The 15722-nt window shown below is 52.0% G+C and overlaps 1 protein-coding gene across 1 annotated transcript in view; it reads right to left on the reverse strand.

Annotated features, from left to right (window-relative positions):
- The window catches only part of IGF2R (insulin like growth factor 2 receptor), a 101485-nt gene that overhangs the window by 31097 nt on the left and 54666 nt on the right, over positions 1 to 15722 (reverse strand). Inside the window, exons 13-23 of the mRNA XM_039221405.1 lie at positions 13852 to 13992; positions 12386 to 12523; positions 11418 to 11565; positions 10763 to 10940; positions 10017 to 10132; positions 9364 to 9532; positions 7871 to 8050; positions 5214 to 5315; positions 3822 to 3923; positions 1573 to 1768; positions 92 to 262 (exon numbers count right to left, since the gene is read on the reverse strand). Of these exons, the coding sequence (XP_039077336.1) occupies positions 92 to 262; positions 1573 to 1768; positions 3822 to 3923; positions 5214 to 5315; positions 7871 to 8050; positions 9364 to 9532; positions 10017 to 10132; positions 10763 to 10940; positions 11418 to 11565; positions 12386 to 12523; positions 13852 to 13992 (1641 nt within the window). The remainder of the gene's footprint in view (positions 1 to 91; positions 263 to 1572; positions 1769 to 3821; positions 3924 to 5213; positions 5316 to 7870; positions 8051 to 9363; positions 9533 to 10016; positions 10133 to 10762; positions 10941 to 11417; positions 11566 to 12385; positions 12524 to 13851; positions 13993 to 15722) is intronic.

Genomic DNA, 15722 nt, shown 5'->3' on the forward strand with positions numbered 1-15722 from the left:
TGTACACACACACACACACACACACACACACACACACACACACACACACCCTTGATCCTGGTCCTCCTAATCCTGGTCCTCTCAGTCTTACCTGTGACCTGGCAATCCACTGGAGAAGGGGGACAGGCCAGTGCCGTCTCAAACTCAAAGAAGGTGTCTCGGATCCCCAGGCCAGAGTCAATATCTTGATGCAGGAACTTGGGGGTTCCTGGGTAAATGTCATCGTTACAAACAAAGCGGATGATAAAGGCATCTGTGGTCCCTGGGGAACAAGGAGGCCAGACTTTAGGAAAGAGAGCAGCAGGACAATGCCCCCACTGGGAACAAACCTCGCAGCCACCCTCTAAGATGATGACATCACAGCACTGAGTCTGTTTCAAGGGGCCTGATGTGAACTACAGAGTGGCCATGTTCACTGCAATAGTGACCCACATGATGATGAGCTTACAGGGTGAGCCTGACAGCCCTGCCGGTCTTATACCCCAGAAAATGTGCACGTGCAACATCCCTTCCTCAACCCAAATGTTAGTTAACATCAGCAGTGTGTTCAACAATACTCACTAAGTTCCTACCACACACCGCAGTGAAAGAAACAGGAGGCATCCTTGCCCTCCCAGGAGCTTACACTCCAGTCCAGTGGCCCCAACAGTAAGCACGTGAAATGCAGTCCAGGGCACGCCGGACGATGGGAAGTATGAGGAGGGAGAACGCAGTGGGCCCAGGCATTAGAAACCCCAAGATGGTGGGGATTTTAAAGGTGTGGGCTGGGCTCACTGAGAAAGGGACATCTGAGCTGATACCTGACGAAGGTAAACAAAGGGACCCGAGGGCCATCTTAAGGGAGGAGCACCGTGGGCAGGGGCATGAGCAGAGACTGAAGCTCAGGAGGGGAGGGTGGCAGAGAGGGAGCCTCAATGGTTTCAGAAGCAGGTCGTCGGCAGGACTGAGCAAGAAAGGGGGATCCCTTCCCGCAGCTGCTGTGACAGCGCTGGCCTCTAGTCCGGGCGCACGTGGCTGGGAGTGGCACGATCTAAACACGTGAACTATCACTCCGTGTTGAACACAGACTGCTGGGGGCGGGGGGGGGGGGGGGGGCGCAAAGCAGGTCAACCACCAAAGCGCTCCTGCAGCGAGGGGGACCAAGGAGGTGTGCAGGGCCGGCGGCCACGCTAAGTGAAGACCCCACCGCCACCAGCATGTTGTCTCCTGCAGCCACCCACACAGGGGGCAGTAACGTCGTCATCCCCATTCAGAAGGAGACGGAAGCAAAGAGGGGTGAGTAACAAGCCCGAGGTCACACAGCCCTACATCCCAGAACCACCAAGGGAGGGGCCTAACGGGAAGCTGGGGAAGGACAGGATCAGGGACCATCAACAGTGTGGTCCCGCCACTTAACTGGATGGCACACGAGGGGCCTGGCAGAGCACAGAGGACTCGTGTGTGGCCCCGTGGCAGGAGGGCAGGGGAGGCCATGTGGCCGCACACCCTACACGCTCAGAAGGTTCACAGACACACACGGGCCACCAGGACGCTTGTTAACAAGTCGCAGAAACGACCTGGTTCTGAGCTCACCTGTGGATGGGTAAATAGGCCCCTTGTAGGTCAGAGTTATAAAGCCCTCAGTGGACAGCTGGAGGGTTCTCTCAAGTCCAACCTGCTTTTCTGGCTTCAGATTCTTCAGGTCCTCTATCTGGGTTTCTGCCTCACAGCCAGAGGCTGGTTTTCCATCGAAGGTGCCACAGACTGGCATCGTGCCACACACGTTAAACTGCAGGCCAGACAGCAAGAGCCACGTGCGTTAATGGAGGCCACGAAACTCAGCACAAACAAGGAGCCCTAGCAACTCAAACCGTGCAAAGCTCACTAGTTAGTATTCAAGTTACCGACTTACATGTTTGGGCACTTAAATCCAAAAGTTACTACATAATGCAGAATTCAAAGTCCAAATGGCAACTCCCATAAATTGCTTCTAAGGAATAACAAACACGTATTTATACAGCCCTGTATCCCTAAATGCAAGAGACCATTATGTACAAGGCACCATCTATAAGAGGGAATGTATACGTAGAGCAGACTTTGACACCATCTTCACTATTAGAGACACCATGTATAGTTGCAATGTTCATTGCAAGGAACCAGGAGGTGACATCCCTGTATTTATTACAGATGTCGGTGATAGACTATCATGAAAATGAAGTTACATACATTCTGTGGTATGAAGACACAGAAAGAAAAGACTTCTCTACATCTGCTAAGTGTTCACAGACAACATGCACAAAATCAAGGTCTATGTATAGGAAGTGCTTCTCTTAAAGAGCAACGCTTCCTACTCAGGCAGGAGCCGGTCAGCAGTCGTGCAGGCTGTGCACAGGAGGCTGGGGTCAACTGCAGGTTCCCTTTCCTTCTTTCATGGTCTTGCCTGTAAATGAGCCAAGAGCTGTGAAGAGCTTGGGCTCCCTCCACCAGGCTGTGGGCACTGGCCGTTCCGGAGGCCCGCATCTGCAGGCCCCTCCGACTGGGGGGGGTTTAGGCACCCTTGCAGATGGCTCACTCAGCAGCTTCAGCAGTGGGGGGGAGGCCACTGGGCATACCCGGGGGCCACTGAGCCCAAGGGGACCAGGCGGCAAGGGGACAAAGCCGGGTAGTCAGCTGGTGGGTGGTGCTGGCCTAAGTAGATGGCTCTCCCGCTGTCACCCAGGAGCCTAGACACACCTGGCACCTCCCAATGTCCCTGCTAGCGCACACAAGGCAGAGCCTCTCTGGGCTGGCTTCTAGTATGTTCTTCATAAGGGTTAAGATCTTCCAGCATGTCCTTTATGTGGGTCCACAATGCTCTTGTCTGCCTCTCACACTCTTACAGGTGGCCACATTCACACGCACTTAGTATAAACCTATTATAAAACAAACCTATTATAAACCAAACTCTGTAGTAGCAGTTTGGGGGCTTGGGGTGGGTAGATGACCAGTCAAAGTGCTGCTGAGAGACAAACCCTGTTTGGGGGTCCCCCCCAAACCCCTGCCTGTGGGACCAGCTGCGCTCTTCCACACCAGGTGTACCGACAAATTCCTCTCTCTCTGTGTCAAATTTATATAAGACACTCTTATCCCAACTTTCTGTTCTCAGAAGGTATTCTCTCCTTCCCATGTGGATTGTGCTGCAAAAATTTAAACAAACTAAAATGTGTGTGTGTGTGTGTGTACACACATATATTTATACATACATGTATATTCTTCTTTTCCAGCAATGCTTAGTTTATAACAAAATAGCATTAACGTGGGGGTTTTCCACCTTGCAGCTCCAGACAGAATGTCAGGGCGCTCAGTGAAGGAAGTGCTATCAGAAGATTCTAGAACACAGCCACCCCAGGTTGCTTCCCTTTTATAGGATAACGTAAGTAAGTACCATTTCCCCTTGACTAGCAGTTCTCAGACTCCAGCGGGGACCAGAATCACCCGGCAGCTGGTTAAAACAGACAGATGGACCCACCCCACAAGAGTTTGTATTTCCAACAAATTCCGGGGTGCACCAATGCTGCTGGCCCAGGACCACTGCTCTAGACACACGGCAACAGATGAGGAAGAATTTCTTTTCTGAAAAATGTCACCCTCAGGTCTGTACTCCAGCAGGATGGGAGTGATAGTTTTACTTCCGTCTCCTCTCAAATCTGGATTCTTTTGTCTCTTCCTGGGTAACAGCTGCATCACAGTGCCCTGGGCCATTCCTAAAGACACCTGCCACCAGGCTGGACCAGCGGCAGATGACTTCCACACACATTCTCCTTGTTTCAGAGCAAACTGGAAATGCATCACGTAACTCTTACCACAAAAGTCTTCCCAATGTCCAGGATCACGTATCCTTGGGTCCTGTTCAACGGGTTCAGATCAAACACAAACCCACTGTTAGGGTCCCTTATAGAACAGGCCTGCAAGAACACGGGGGGGTGGGGGAGAGATAGATTCAAACCGATTCCACAAGAAGACGGCCAACACAGAGTGCCCTCGCAAACCTGCATGTATGGACCTCACTAAACACGTGCTTCTCCACTGACCTTAAACCCTTGCCAGAAAAGCAGCCCCTTCAGGTACAACCCTTGCAGTCTGCCCAGGTGTGATGCCAAGCCGAGAAACAGTAAACTTACCTGAAAGCTCTCAAGGCTACGATATTTACCTAAATAAGGAGATGAATGCTGACCCTTGAGGGAAAAGTTAGCTAGAAACCATAAGCAACTCATAAGTAATTTAAAAAAAAAAAAGAAGAAAAGAAAAACTTTAGAAAGTTGGTTTAAGTCTTCCATTTTCTATTCTAGTCATTCACTTAAAGGCAATGATGATGGGAGGCACGATGAGGTACCTCACCATTCCTTCTCCTCGAGGAGATGTCATAAGCCCTCCCCTCCCCACTTCTTCACAGTCCATCAGATTCAGGGGAAGGACCAGCAGTCCCAACCCCAGAGGGCATGCCAGGGGACACAGCGCAGCATCCCACAGCCCTACCTGCCCCTGGCACCACAAGCCCAGGAACGAACGTTAGCTTAGGTGAGCCTGGGCTCTGCTGTCAAAGAGGTGCTTTTAGGAGGGGAGGGAGAGAAAGAAGTCTGAGCGTAAAGAAAACACCCAGTGCCATGAAAACAACAGATCACCCTTCAGAGTTAGAGGACATGCTATAGCTCGCTGCTCTGCTCTGCAGGGGAGGGCTCACCCAAGGGCAAGAACACAGGCCAAGGCCAAAAAGCAGGAAAAGCCAGGACAGCAACAGGCGCATAGGACCAATGGCAGTAACACGGCTGGGATTGGAGCTTGACAACCTTGAGCATCACACTGAAACAGACGGGCCAGATCCTGCAGATGATGGAGCCCTGCAGTGTTTTAAACACCTGGAGGGATAACCCCCCACATATCTGCGGCGACGGAGAACCCCTAGAGCCCAGGGGCATGTCACCGCAACACAGAAGGGGCAGTGGAATGAAGAAAAAGGAAGGAATCTATAGTAAGGGAGGGTATAGCTCCGGGTCTGGGTTTAGCCCAGTATCTGGGAGACAGGGCTGGGGGGGCACGATGCAGGGGGGACTCCCGGATGCCTGTGCCACGGCGCAGGAAACAGAGGAGCCAGGAACAGATCTGCAAGCAGGAGGGAGGGGGAGTGCAGGGCGGGGGCACCAGGGTGGGCACGTCCGGGAGCAGTGTAGTGAGACACCCCGGGACACCGCACGTACCTGTTCTGTGTCTGTCATTATTTGGATGGGACAGGCGGCCTCTGTATTCCACAGGAAAGTGACCACGCACTCCCAACTGAGAGAAAATATGGGGTGGGTGTTCTGAAAGTTTAAATGGAGGGTAACAGTCAGTATAAGGAGATGGAGCTCGATCTCCCTGAGAGAATACAAGCAGCTAAAATCTACTGAATGCTGGATTATGTGTCAGTGAGAGACCAGGTGCTCAATGTGCGCTACCTAATTACAATTTCACGTCCTATCGTTCCTGCTAAGGAGAGGCTATCTCTCGAGCTTGGATGTCAAGAGGTTGACCTGAGGTCATGTGGCAGTGAGTGGCAGAATTGGGGTCCAAATCCGGTTTTGAGTCCACGCTTTTGAGAAACGCTCTACGCCAAGAGTACAGAACATAAGAAAGCAGACAGGAAAGACCATGTTGTGTGACGTTTTATCAATGTAAGCTCCAAACGAGGAACCAAGGGTACAGGGGTGCGGGGAAAGGACACAGGGAGCCTCTCGGGCTCTGCGAGCGCTGCCACTGTGTGGGTTCTGGAGGCATGGTCCTGCTTAGCATGTGCGTTCCCCTAGCTGCCAGAACTTACAGAGTGTACACTGTCCTGGGTGGGTTTCAGTAAACAGTTGCCCAAACGTGCTCCATACTGCCTCCTATGGGAGCTCTGCCTCATTACAGGCAATGGTGGCTCGCGCAGAGAGTGTTTACCTGCGCTGTTCTATTTGCATTTCTCGACTGAAGCCTCACAATGACCCCGGGAACCAGGTTCTGTAATCACCCACCATCTATACACAGGTGAGCAGAGGGACAGAGCGTCGAGACACCTGCCCAGGCTCACAGGAGGACCCGCCTGACAGCAAGCCCACACCTGAGCCACCAAGCGCCCTCTGGCCTGGAAGTCCCCCATCCTCTCAGCCTCAGCATCTCTGACAGTAAAATAAAAACACATCTGTAAACACTATAAACACCTAAACTAAAAAACAAACAAACAAAAAACCGCGTCTGTCAGACGTGTCCACGGGGACACCTGGGTGGCTCAGGCGGCTAAGCATTCAACTCTTGGTTTCAACTCAGGTCATGATCTCATGGCTCGCAGGTTTGAGCCTCATGTCAGGCCTTGTGCTGACAGTGCAGAGTTTGCTTGGGATGCTCTCTCTGCCCTTCCCCCCTCTAAAAATAAATTAAGTTTAAAAATCCTTTCAAAAAAAAAAAACAACCACATCTGTCCCTTCCATCTCACACGGTGGTTGTGAAAAGCAGCTGCTTTAACCAGGAAAGTGAAAGTTCTGAAAGTTCTGTGGTTTGCAGAACTCTGCAATGTGACCTCCGTTCACGGCCTCTGGGGCACACGGTGCATACCAAGCCCCACACAAGTACTCGGAGATACGGTGACGACGAGAGGCTGCTCTGCAGACCGCAGAACACTATCACAGGAAAGCTGAAAAGCTGAGAATCCCAGAGAACCTCCTGGAACAGTCCAGTATCTCCATGGCAACAAGGAACCAGAGTGGGAAGGGGAGGTGAGCACGGCTCCAAGGAGGGGACACAGACAAGCCCAGGAGGCGGCGAGGGCTGGGCCGGGCAGTCTGGAGTTCATCCTGAGACTGAGGAAGAAAACCGCAAACCCAAGCCCCAGGCTAATCAAGGAGCGCGTTTACAAGTACAGTCATGGAACATCTTGCACAATGTGGGCACCCGTCCAGCTAGGAATTTCATCCTCTTATCAGAGACCCCTCCTTGACCTCTAAAGAAATCTCTTGGAAAAATCAGGTGTTGGCAAATGACACCGAGGACTTGGGGCCTGCAAGGCACCTGGAACGTATGTGATGAAGTCTGCCAGACCGCTGCGGACTGAACACGCTTTGCTGTTCATTCCAGAGAAACTACAAGAAGCTGGGACAGACCCTTAAAACGTGTGCCTGACCCTTTAATTTATTTGATAATAAACACGAATTCTATTATCTCCACTGCACAGTCATCTAAGACTTTGAATAGTAATTCAAAAAACACATGACCCAAATATAAATGTAAAATCCGCAGGTAAAAAAGCAATTGGATTTGGGCTAGCCAAGTTCCGGGAGGAGTGCCAAGGACGGTGCGTAATGTAGTGCGTGTGTCTAACGCCACTGGACTGTATACCTAAAGATGGTTCAAATGGTACATTTTATGTTATCTATTTTTTAGCAACAACTGTTTTGGAAAAACAATTGGGACTGTACGTAACGACCCCAAGGCATTTTTATTTGGAGTATCTCTTCTCTTTTGCCCTGGCTAAGGAACTCAGGGCCATTTTCTCTACTTCTTAGCCTTAATTTTTTATCCCAGATTGCCCGTGTCACACATACAATCTGCGTCATTCATCAGTGGATCTGAGCGGCACCCTGCGCCGGCTACCTCATCTATGAACGCTGGGGTTCAGGCGGAATTATCTCGAAGACCCATTCTGCCGCCAGGACTCTCAGATCCACCGGCTGGACTCTCAGATCCACCGGCTGACAAGTAGTAAGGGACAGAATGGCACCCATACAAGCCAGAAAGAAAACTCTACCCCCAGACTTGTTCATCCCCACAAGAGACTTATCTGCTGGTGCTCTGTCACCAAAGAACCCACAGGAACCAAGGTCATAGGCAATGCACAGAGCCTTACCAGGCTGCCCCTGGAACAGACAAGATGGATCCTGGTGGTGTAGGTGGTGAGCCTCCCGTCGCTGGTGGTGCACGCTGAGCCATTCACGTACTCTAAAAGGAGGCTGCCACTGTCCTCCACCATGGGGCCTGTCTTTGCGACTCCCAAGTTACTGATGGAGACAGTCTCAGAAAAGGAACCCTGCAAACAAACGGTCTATTAGGTTTGCCCTCCAAATGGAACACAAGATTTTCTTACTGATACGTGTGACTTTTGTGTTCTACGAGGTCCCCACAAACACAACCAGCATTCCAAGGGCATCGTGCACCCATTCATATACATATCCCATGGAAACGATGATCTCAAGTCCTGGAAACAACTCATGCTGGCAGATTCTATTTTCCTCATTTTACAAAAAGGGAAAGGAGGTTCGCACGTTCTATGTGACTTGTCCGAGGCCACCCTGCTAATGGTCATCCAAGACAGGAGTCAACCCCTGCCCACCTGGCCCAGCACCAGAAGCTTCTGGTGTCAACCCCTGCCCCCCTACCCCTCCCCACCCCCGCCCCTCATGTCTCGGCTTCACCGTCGTCTCGGCAGGAGAGCCGCCAGGAGCCGGTGGAGTTTCGCCTGCTTCCCCTCAGCTGGGAACGTGCAGCCAGGCCATGGCGCACACGTCCACGGACGACTGGAGGCACAGCCGGCCTGGAGTCTGGGCCACAAATCCGTGCTGGCAAGTGAGTGAGTCTCAAACACAGAACCCGCGAATGAGGAAGACGGACTAGCCGCTGAAGTCACTGCCCCAATGAGGAGTGCACGTGCGTGCGCGCGTGCGCACACACACACACAAGTGCATGTGCACACATGTACACAGCAGGGAACTTCACTCCAGACCACCAGAGTGCGCTCGCCCACTTCCTGGAAAACACCTCCAAGCAGCCGTGTCACATATGCCAGGAAAAACGCATTCCCGACGTGCTATTTTTAAGGAAGCAGGCGTCCATCTTTATCCCACGACTGGCCGTGCACAAGGAGCACAGGGAAACGTGCTGGGGCTCCGGCAGGAACTACACTCCATCGAGGCAGCGCAGCCGGGCGCCCCGGGTGGGAGCTCACGGGTGGGTCTGCTCAGCCATGGCGCTCTCCCAGGCAGGCTCCCCCTCGTGAGCTTTTAGAAGCAAAACCATTCTTTACAGACGCCTCAGGGCCTCAAAGACACTTTTGAACTCGGACTAGACACGCCATGGTGAGCGTCCTCTGCCCTGTGATGTGATCAGAGGTCACCAGCACCGGGCATTCTGTTCAGTTCTAAATCTGAACGATGACTCAAGCACGACCACATGGGTGGGGGGCAGATGAGTTTACACTGGGGCCCCACTCCTGCTCACGGGGCTTCGCTTCAACAGCCAAGCCTCCTTTGATCTGGAAGTCCCAAAATAACCACCCCAGCCCACCGGGTCACGTGCCAGCAGCAGGTGGGGGGAGGACGAGACTTCTGGGGAAGGCGGGCTCACCTGATCATTCCTGTACTTCATCTGGCAAGCCGACGCATAGCGGTCACAGCCCGGCACCGGGCTCAGGGGCCGACACACGTTGATGTAGTACTTCCGCCACGTGCTGCGCTCGCCGGCGTTGTCCATGGCGTACCAGTTTCCTCCGCGACCCCCCTCGGATTTCGCCAGGCTAAAATCCCAAGCAAAATGCACGCTCTTGATGTTAACACATTTCAGTCTGACAATCCATTTCTAAGTAGGTGAGGACACAGAATGAAAGCCACCTTACCAACCCACTGTGGAAGTTAGCTCACCGTGACTCATAACACCCACGAGCATCTCAGCTTTCACTAAGGTCGGTACTCAGCAGGCCGTGCGGTGCCCACTCCCCCATCCCTCTGTACCGACAGTCCCTGTCTCAAAGCACGACCACGCAGCTACAGACTGAGGCTCTGCCGTGGCACAGAGCAGTGGCGGTCACAAGGGCTACCACACAACTGTTAGAATCCATTCTGTTTAAAGCTCTCCATCTTGGTCCTGCACCCTCACAACTTACTTGACTCCCTATTATCAACTCAGCTACATGCTCAGCAGCAAAGCCTAAGCCAGCAGCTTAGCACTACACTGAGCCTGGGCCAGGGCCAAGGCCAAGGCCTGGCTGACCCTGGCCTCACCTGGAGAGATCGTACTGCTCCAGTGTGGAGGGGTCAGTCACCACACACTCCAGGGGCTCCTCTGGGCAGGCGTAACTAGTGTACCACCGGAAGTTGTAGGTAGAATTGTCTTCCTCCTGAACACAGGACAAGGAGAGAAATGGGATGGCAAAGAGGGTGACGTCAGTCAAGCCAGCATTTACAAAATGGTGGGCATGTTTTGTTGGTAAGAACTATAGGAAAAAGAGTCTGCTCAGCCACGTTTACCTTATTAACATAAAGACTTCCCAGTAATAAACTAAGACAGAAATCTAGCCTCTGCTAAGTGGCACAGAGGAATGGTTTTTGATGCAATTTTGTCCCCAAAACCAACAGGGTGGTGGGCTACCACTGAGGTACACAGCCCACCGAATAAGCAGCTCAGAAAATGAACACTGCCTAGGAACCCTGGCAAATCTAAAAAGATTACTTAAAATCACAGGAGATGATGATTGGGCCAGGACACCAGACTAATAATAGCTCTGCTTCTAAATAAGGGGCCCACAACCGGCCCCTGTGTGCCCATCAGGGGGCCAGACAAGTTAATGGTTCATCCCCAGGAAAGGCCAGAACTCACACTTCACCTGTGGTTGCAGCCTCACCTCCCTCCAGAAAGTCACCAGCCCGGTCCTACCCGTTGTCTTCCTTTCCCCCACCTCGACGGGACTGCGCTCTCTCCCTCCCAGCTCTCCACGGTGACGGACACCCACGCGCCGCACAGTTCCTACCTGATACTCAGGGAGACCGACGCCAGCATCCCGGTCACAAAGGAAGGTGATGAGCGTAGCTCTCGGCGTATGCTTCTCGTTGTTATAGGGCGTGCCGTCCCTGTAGTTCAACTGGATCATCCCGTCGTAATAGGAAAGTTTAGCATTACTCAGCCCCAAGTTCCAGGCCTTGTTATCACTACAACAAGCAGAGCAAACAAACATCTCTCAGAATGGACTCCAGGGCCCGAAGTCTGCAGTGCTGGGATGCTGATGGAAGGGCCACCCCCAGTGGGTGGGGGCAACGCCCAGGCTCCAGGCTGCCCGTCACCACGGTCTACAGCCCCACCCCCACTCCAGGACCCAAGGCCACACTCAGCATGCCTGGTGTGAGTACCACCGCCTCACCGAACCACTACCAAGCTGAGCAGAGTAGCGTGTGTGTAACTATCTCACAAACCAGAACTGCCAGCTACACAGGAGGTATTATGTAAATTCCGAGGGTGCGGCCTGCTCCTCCTCATCCAGGACATTAAGCTCCTAGCATCCTCTGGTTTCTAGGCCAGGGCTTCTCAGTGCTTAATGTTCCTTGCAAAGCAAGAACACACCCATTTCTGAATATTTGTTAGTGCAAGATACCTAAGGCGAGCCCGTAACTAAAAATAGTTATACTTGCCTTTTTGATACTTGACAGGCTCCGGAGCCCGGCTGGCAGGAACTCACAGACACCGCGCCACAAACGTTTATATAAAAGTCATATTTCTTGGTCTCAACTTTATAGGCACCATTCTTCTTTGTGAGAGGTGATAAATCAAAGGAAAACCCTAAGGAAGAGTGAAAACGTTGCCAACACTGGACCACAGTCCAGAACAGGGGCTCTGAGTCCACAGCTTCAAAGAAAGTCTTCCCAGAAACCGTCTGACGGCAGAGAAGAGGCTTTCCCCGTCAAGCCCCCATAGCTGCCCTTACGGATACTTCCCCTGGACTTGGATTCACGACCCCCAAGTGCCTTTTACTGCATTAACCTAAAAACCCTATTCGAAGCCCCTAAATGCTGGCTGAATAAACAACTAATGTATTCAAATCTGGATGACCACAACTCAGTGACCTTCTTGAAAAGTCTAATAAGCAAGGTAGGTTTCTGGGCCATTACACTTCTGCAAAAAGCCTTTTCAAACCCAGTTCTTTTCTTGGGATCTTCAAGTTTTGCATCCAGCAAACCCACCTCCATCTACCATGATTTAAGAGGTAGTTTTTTTTTTTTTCCACAAACATCCAATTTTCAGAATTTGGGTGAAACAGCATTAATGTAATTCTGAAGCAGGCTATCTCTAAAACTCTCATAGAAAATAAGGAAGAGGCACCTGGGTGGCTCAGTCGGTTGAGTGTCCAACTTCAGCTAAGGTCATGATCTCAGAGTTCATGAGTTCAAGCCCTGCGTCAGGCTGTGTACTGACAGCTCAGAGCCTTGGAGCCTGCTTCAGATTGTGTTTCCCTCTCTCTCTGCCCCTCCCAACTCATGCTCTCTCTCTCTCAAAAATAAACTTAAAAAAAAAAGGAAAGAAAACATTTAAGGAAAAAAACAAAACCTAAGCAGTTCCGGGTGGCACCCAAGTACCAAAGGTTCTGTGCGGGCACACGCACCTGCCTGGGAATCGAAGACCGTGCAGTTCTCGCCCTCTGTCTTGGACAGCACGCAGGCAGCAGCTGTGTGCCACTCAAACTCATAGAAGCAACCACCATCCCCAGACATTCTCAACACCGGAGCACTTTCTAGATCACCTGCCAACGAGGAGGAAGTACGTATCACTAATTGCTCCTAATATAAAAACAGTCCCACAAACACTGTGATTCTGCTTACTTGAGGTTCTGAGGGTAGTCAAACCTACAGAGGCAGAACGAAGCGGGGGCGGAAGGGCTGCTATGGGCTGGGGAAGGGGGTGGGGCATTAGTGTCCAGTGGGGACCAAGTTCATTCAGGAAGATAAGAAAGTTCTGGAGACGATGATGCTGATGGCCACACAACACTGAATGTCCTTCGTGCCACTGGACTGTACACTTTAAAAACGTTAAGGGGCGCCCGGGGTGGCTCAGTCAGTTAAGTGTCTGACTTCAGCTCAGGTCATGATCTCACAGCTCATGAGTTCAAGCCTCACGTCAGGCTCTGTGCTGACAGCTCAGAGCCCTGAGCTTGCTTCGGATTCTGTGCCTCCCTCTCTGCCCCTCCCCGGCTCATGCTCTGTGTGTCTCTCTCAAAAAATAAAGGTTAAAAAAAACGAATTTTTTTTTAACTTTAAGAAACCGAATTTCACATCACGTGTATCTTACTACAGTTTCTTAAAAACGGTAAATTTCATATTATGTATATTTTACCACATTTAAAAAAAAAACACTCAAAACCAAAAAATAGCCCTCGCCCTTGACCTTATCCCACAGCTGGGCATTTATCCAAAGAAAATATTTCAGCAGGAGGTGGACAAGGGATATGCAACAGCACAAACACCCACGCTGGAAACATGTTATTAATCCAACAATAGGGAACGTGTTTAAAAATAGTACGACCAAACCATTATCAACGAGGACGTCCCTCAAACTTAGAAATATAAACTGAGACGCAGAAGAGCATTCATAAAATACATGTTTTGAGGAACGTTTTCAGAAAACGCATGAACATATACAGGTTGTGAGCCTGTGAAAACAATGTAAACCTATAAACAAAGGGAAGCGAAGAGGAGCATTGTGTTTAAACAGAGAGCTCACGGACAGCACTTGAGCCCTTGAACCTCTTAACCCCCTTGGAGGAAGTTCAGCAGCCAGCATGGCGGCTCGCTATCAGTCCTCAGGAAGAGGAAGCGGAGCTGGACCCATAACTCATTTGGAAAACTGCAACACTCTCCTGACACCATATGGTTTCTCCATTTCTGGATTGGTTTTGGGTGGGGGTGGGGGACCAAATTCAACAGACCACGTCACCAGAGGCTCCAGAACGTGAGTGCTCAGCACAACCTCCCCTTCCTGGCAGCGGCCTGAGAGAAACGATGAACGCAGGCCCACCTGTGGCAAAATCCACGCAAAGGTTTCACCTTTTCCCTTTCTTAAAAAATGTTTTACCTGGCTTGCACACAAGTGTTATGTTCGTTGTTATCTTCTTACGGCCGCAATCATCGCCGTCTGAATACGAGAGTTGAATGTTTCCTTTCTCTTTTGTGGGAGAAGAAATAAATTTGCCCAGATTTTTAAATCCATTCTTATCTGGAAAAAAGAAAGGGGGGTAAAAAAACAGGAGACGTGATTAAAAATGATAATGATACAGATGGAGAGGTATAAAAACATCAGCTAGGAACCCGCAGGCGTGCTGTGGTCGGCTCCCCAACTGCGTAGCCTGCCCCCGTGGTCGGTGGGTTTTTTTCGAGTGACAAGTTTGGCCAGGTGATGGCAGCCACACTGGGGACAGCAAGGCCACCTCCGGGCTGCGCAGGAAAAGTGCAGCAACAATGCACAGCGTCCCCCGGGGAGCAGGTGAGGCAGACAGCGAGAATCTGTGTCACACCACCCCAGGAGGGAACACCGTTCCCCCACATTCAGGGCCTCGGCTCCCCTGACACACACAGCCTCTTGGAAGAACAGCCAAGGGACAAGAGTTTGTCCCATGACCAAGCGGAGACCAAATGAACCTGTTCGGCAAGCCTGGCAGGGGACTGCTTCATTCTTGGTTCAGCTGACTGACCAGGAAGCACCGAAAGCGTCCCTCGTCCTTCTTAAACAGTGGCATGGGCACACCTGGACCTGCTCCTGAAGACACGTCACCCATTCTGGAAGCTGGCGGAATTCCGGAACCCGACCTGAGTTCATAGCTCCTTATCTAGGGCTGGTGACAGATGGTGATCGCTCTCCCTGCCTCTCAGCTACGAGGGCAGCCGTCAGTGACAGCCAGCATGCCGAACATCTGTGCCACACAGAGAAGTCTCACCTCTGGAAAGCCACGGGACAAGCAGAGCTGCTGCAGGAACCCTCCGGGACACCAGTACTGGCATGTAAAGAGTACGGCGACAGCCCACTCGCCTTAAGCCCTAACTTACTAACAATTACAGGCAGTCAAGCTGTTACAAAAACACAAAAACGGGAAAAAAAACAACCCCTCAAAATCTGTTTTACGCAAGTACTGGCAAGGTTACTCCTCACGCTGCAAAGTGAAGAGATAATCAAGTAATTCCCAGCGTGGTTCCTTCCGTCCCCAGTTAGGTGTCAGCTAACATCAGGAGGCTCTGGCCAACGGGAGGACGCGGAAGTGCTGCGGCTTCTAGAGCACAGCCAGCAGCCACCTGCGTCGGAATCAGCAACTTCTTTTTCTTTCCCGTCCTGCGCACGCTGAACCCAGAGAGATTTACATAAACCACAGGAAGATTTCCTAACCCGCTCCAAACTGGATGCGCCCCGGCCGAGCCCCACACGCCTGAAAGGGATACCACGACCGCCCCGCCCCAGCACGCTCGCCCACAGAGTGCACATCCCTCCCCCACCGCACACTCACCCACAGAGCACACAGCCCCCCCACAGCACACCCCCACAGAGTGCACACCCCCCTACCGCACACTCACCCACAGGGTGCACGGCCTGCCCCCTCAACCCCGTCGCACACTCACCCAGAGCACACAGCCCCCCCGCAGCACACCCCCACAGAGCGCACACACCCCCGCCACACACACACCCACAGAGTGCACGGCCAGCCCCCCCACCCCCCTGCTGCACACTTATCCACAGAGCACACACACCCCCACCACACGCACACCCAGAGAGTGCACGGCCTACCCCCACCCCCCTGTCGCACACTCACCCACAGAGCACACAGCCCCCCTACAGCACACCCCCCCACAGCACCCCCACACACCCTGTTGCACACTCACCCGCAGAGCACACAACCCGCTCCCACACACACACCCACACAAACCCCTGCCACACACTCACCCACAGAGCACACGGCC

The sequence above is a fragment of the Hyaena hyaena genome, unplaced genomic scaffold (assembly GCF_003009895.1).
Source record: "Hyaena hyaena isolate Hyena2069 unplaced genomic scaffold, ASM300989v1 scaffold_981, whole genome shotgun sequence".
Taxonomy (NCBI): domain Eukaryota; kingdom Metazoa; phylum Chordata; class Mammalia; order Carnivora; family Hyaenidae; genus Hyaena; species Hyaena hyaena.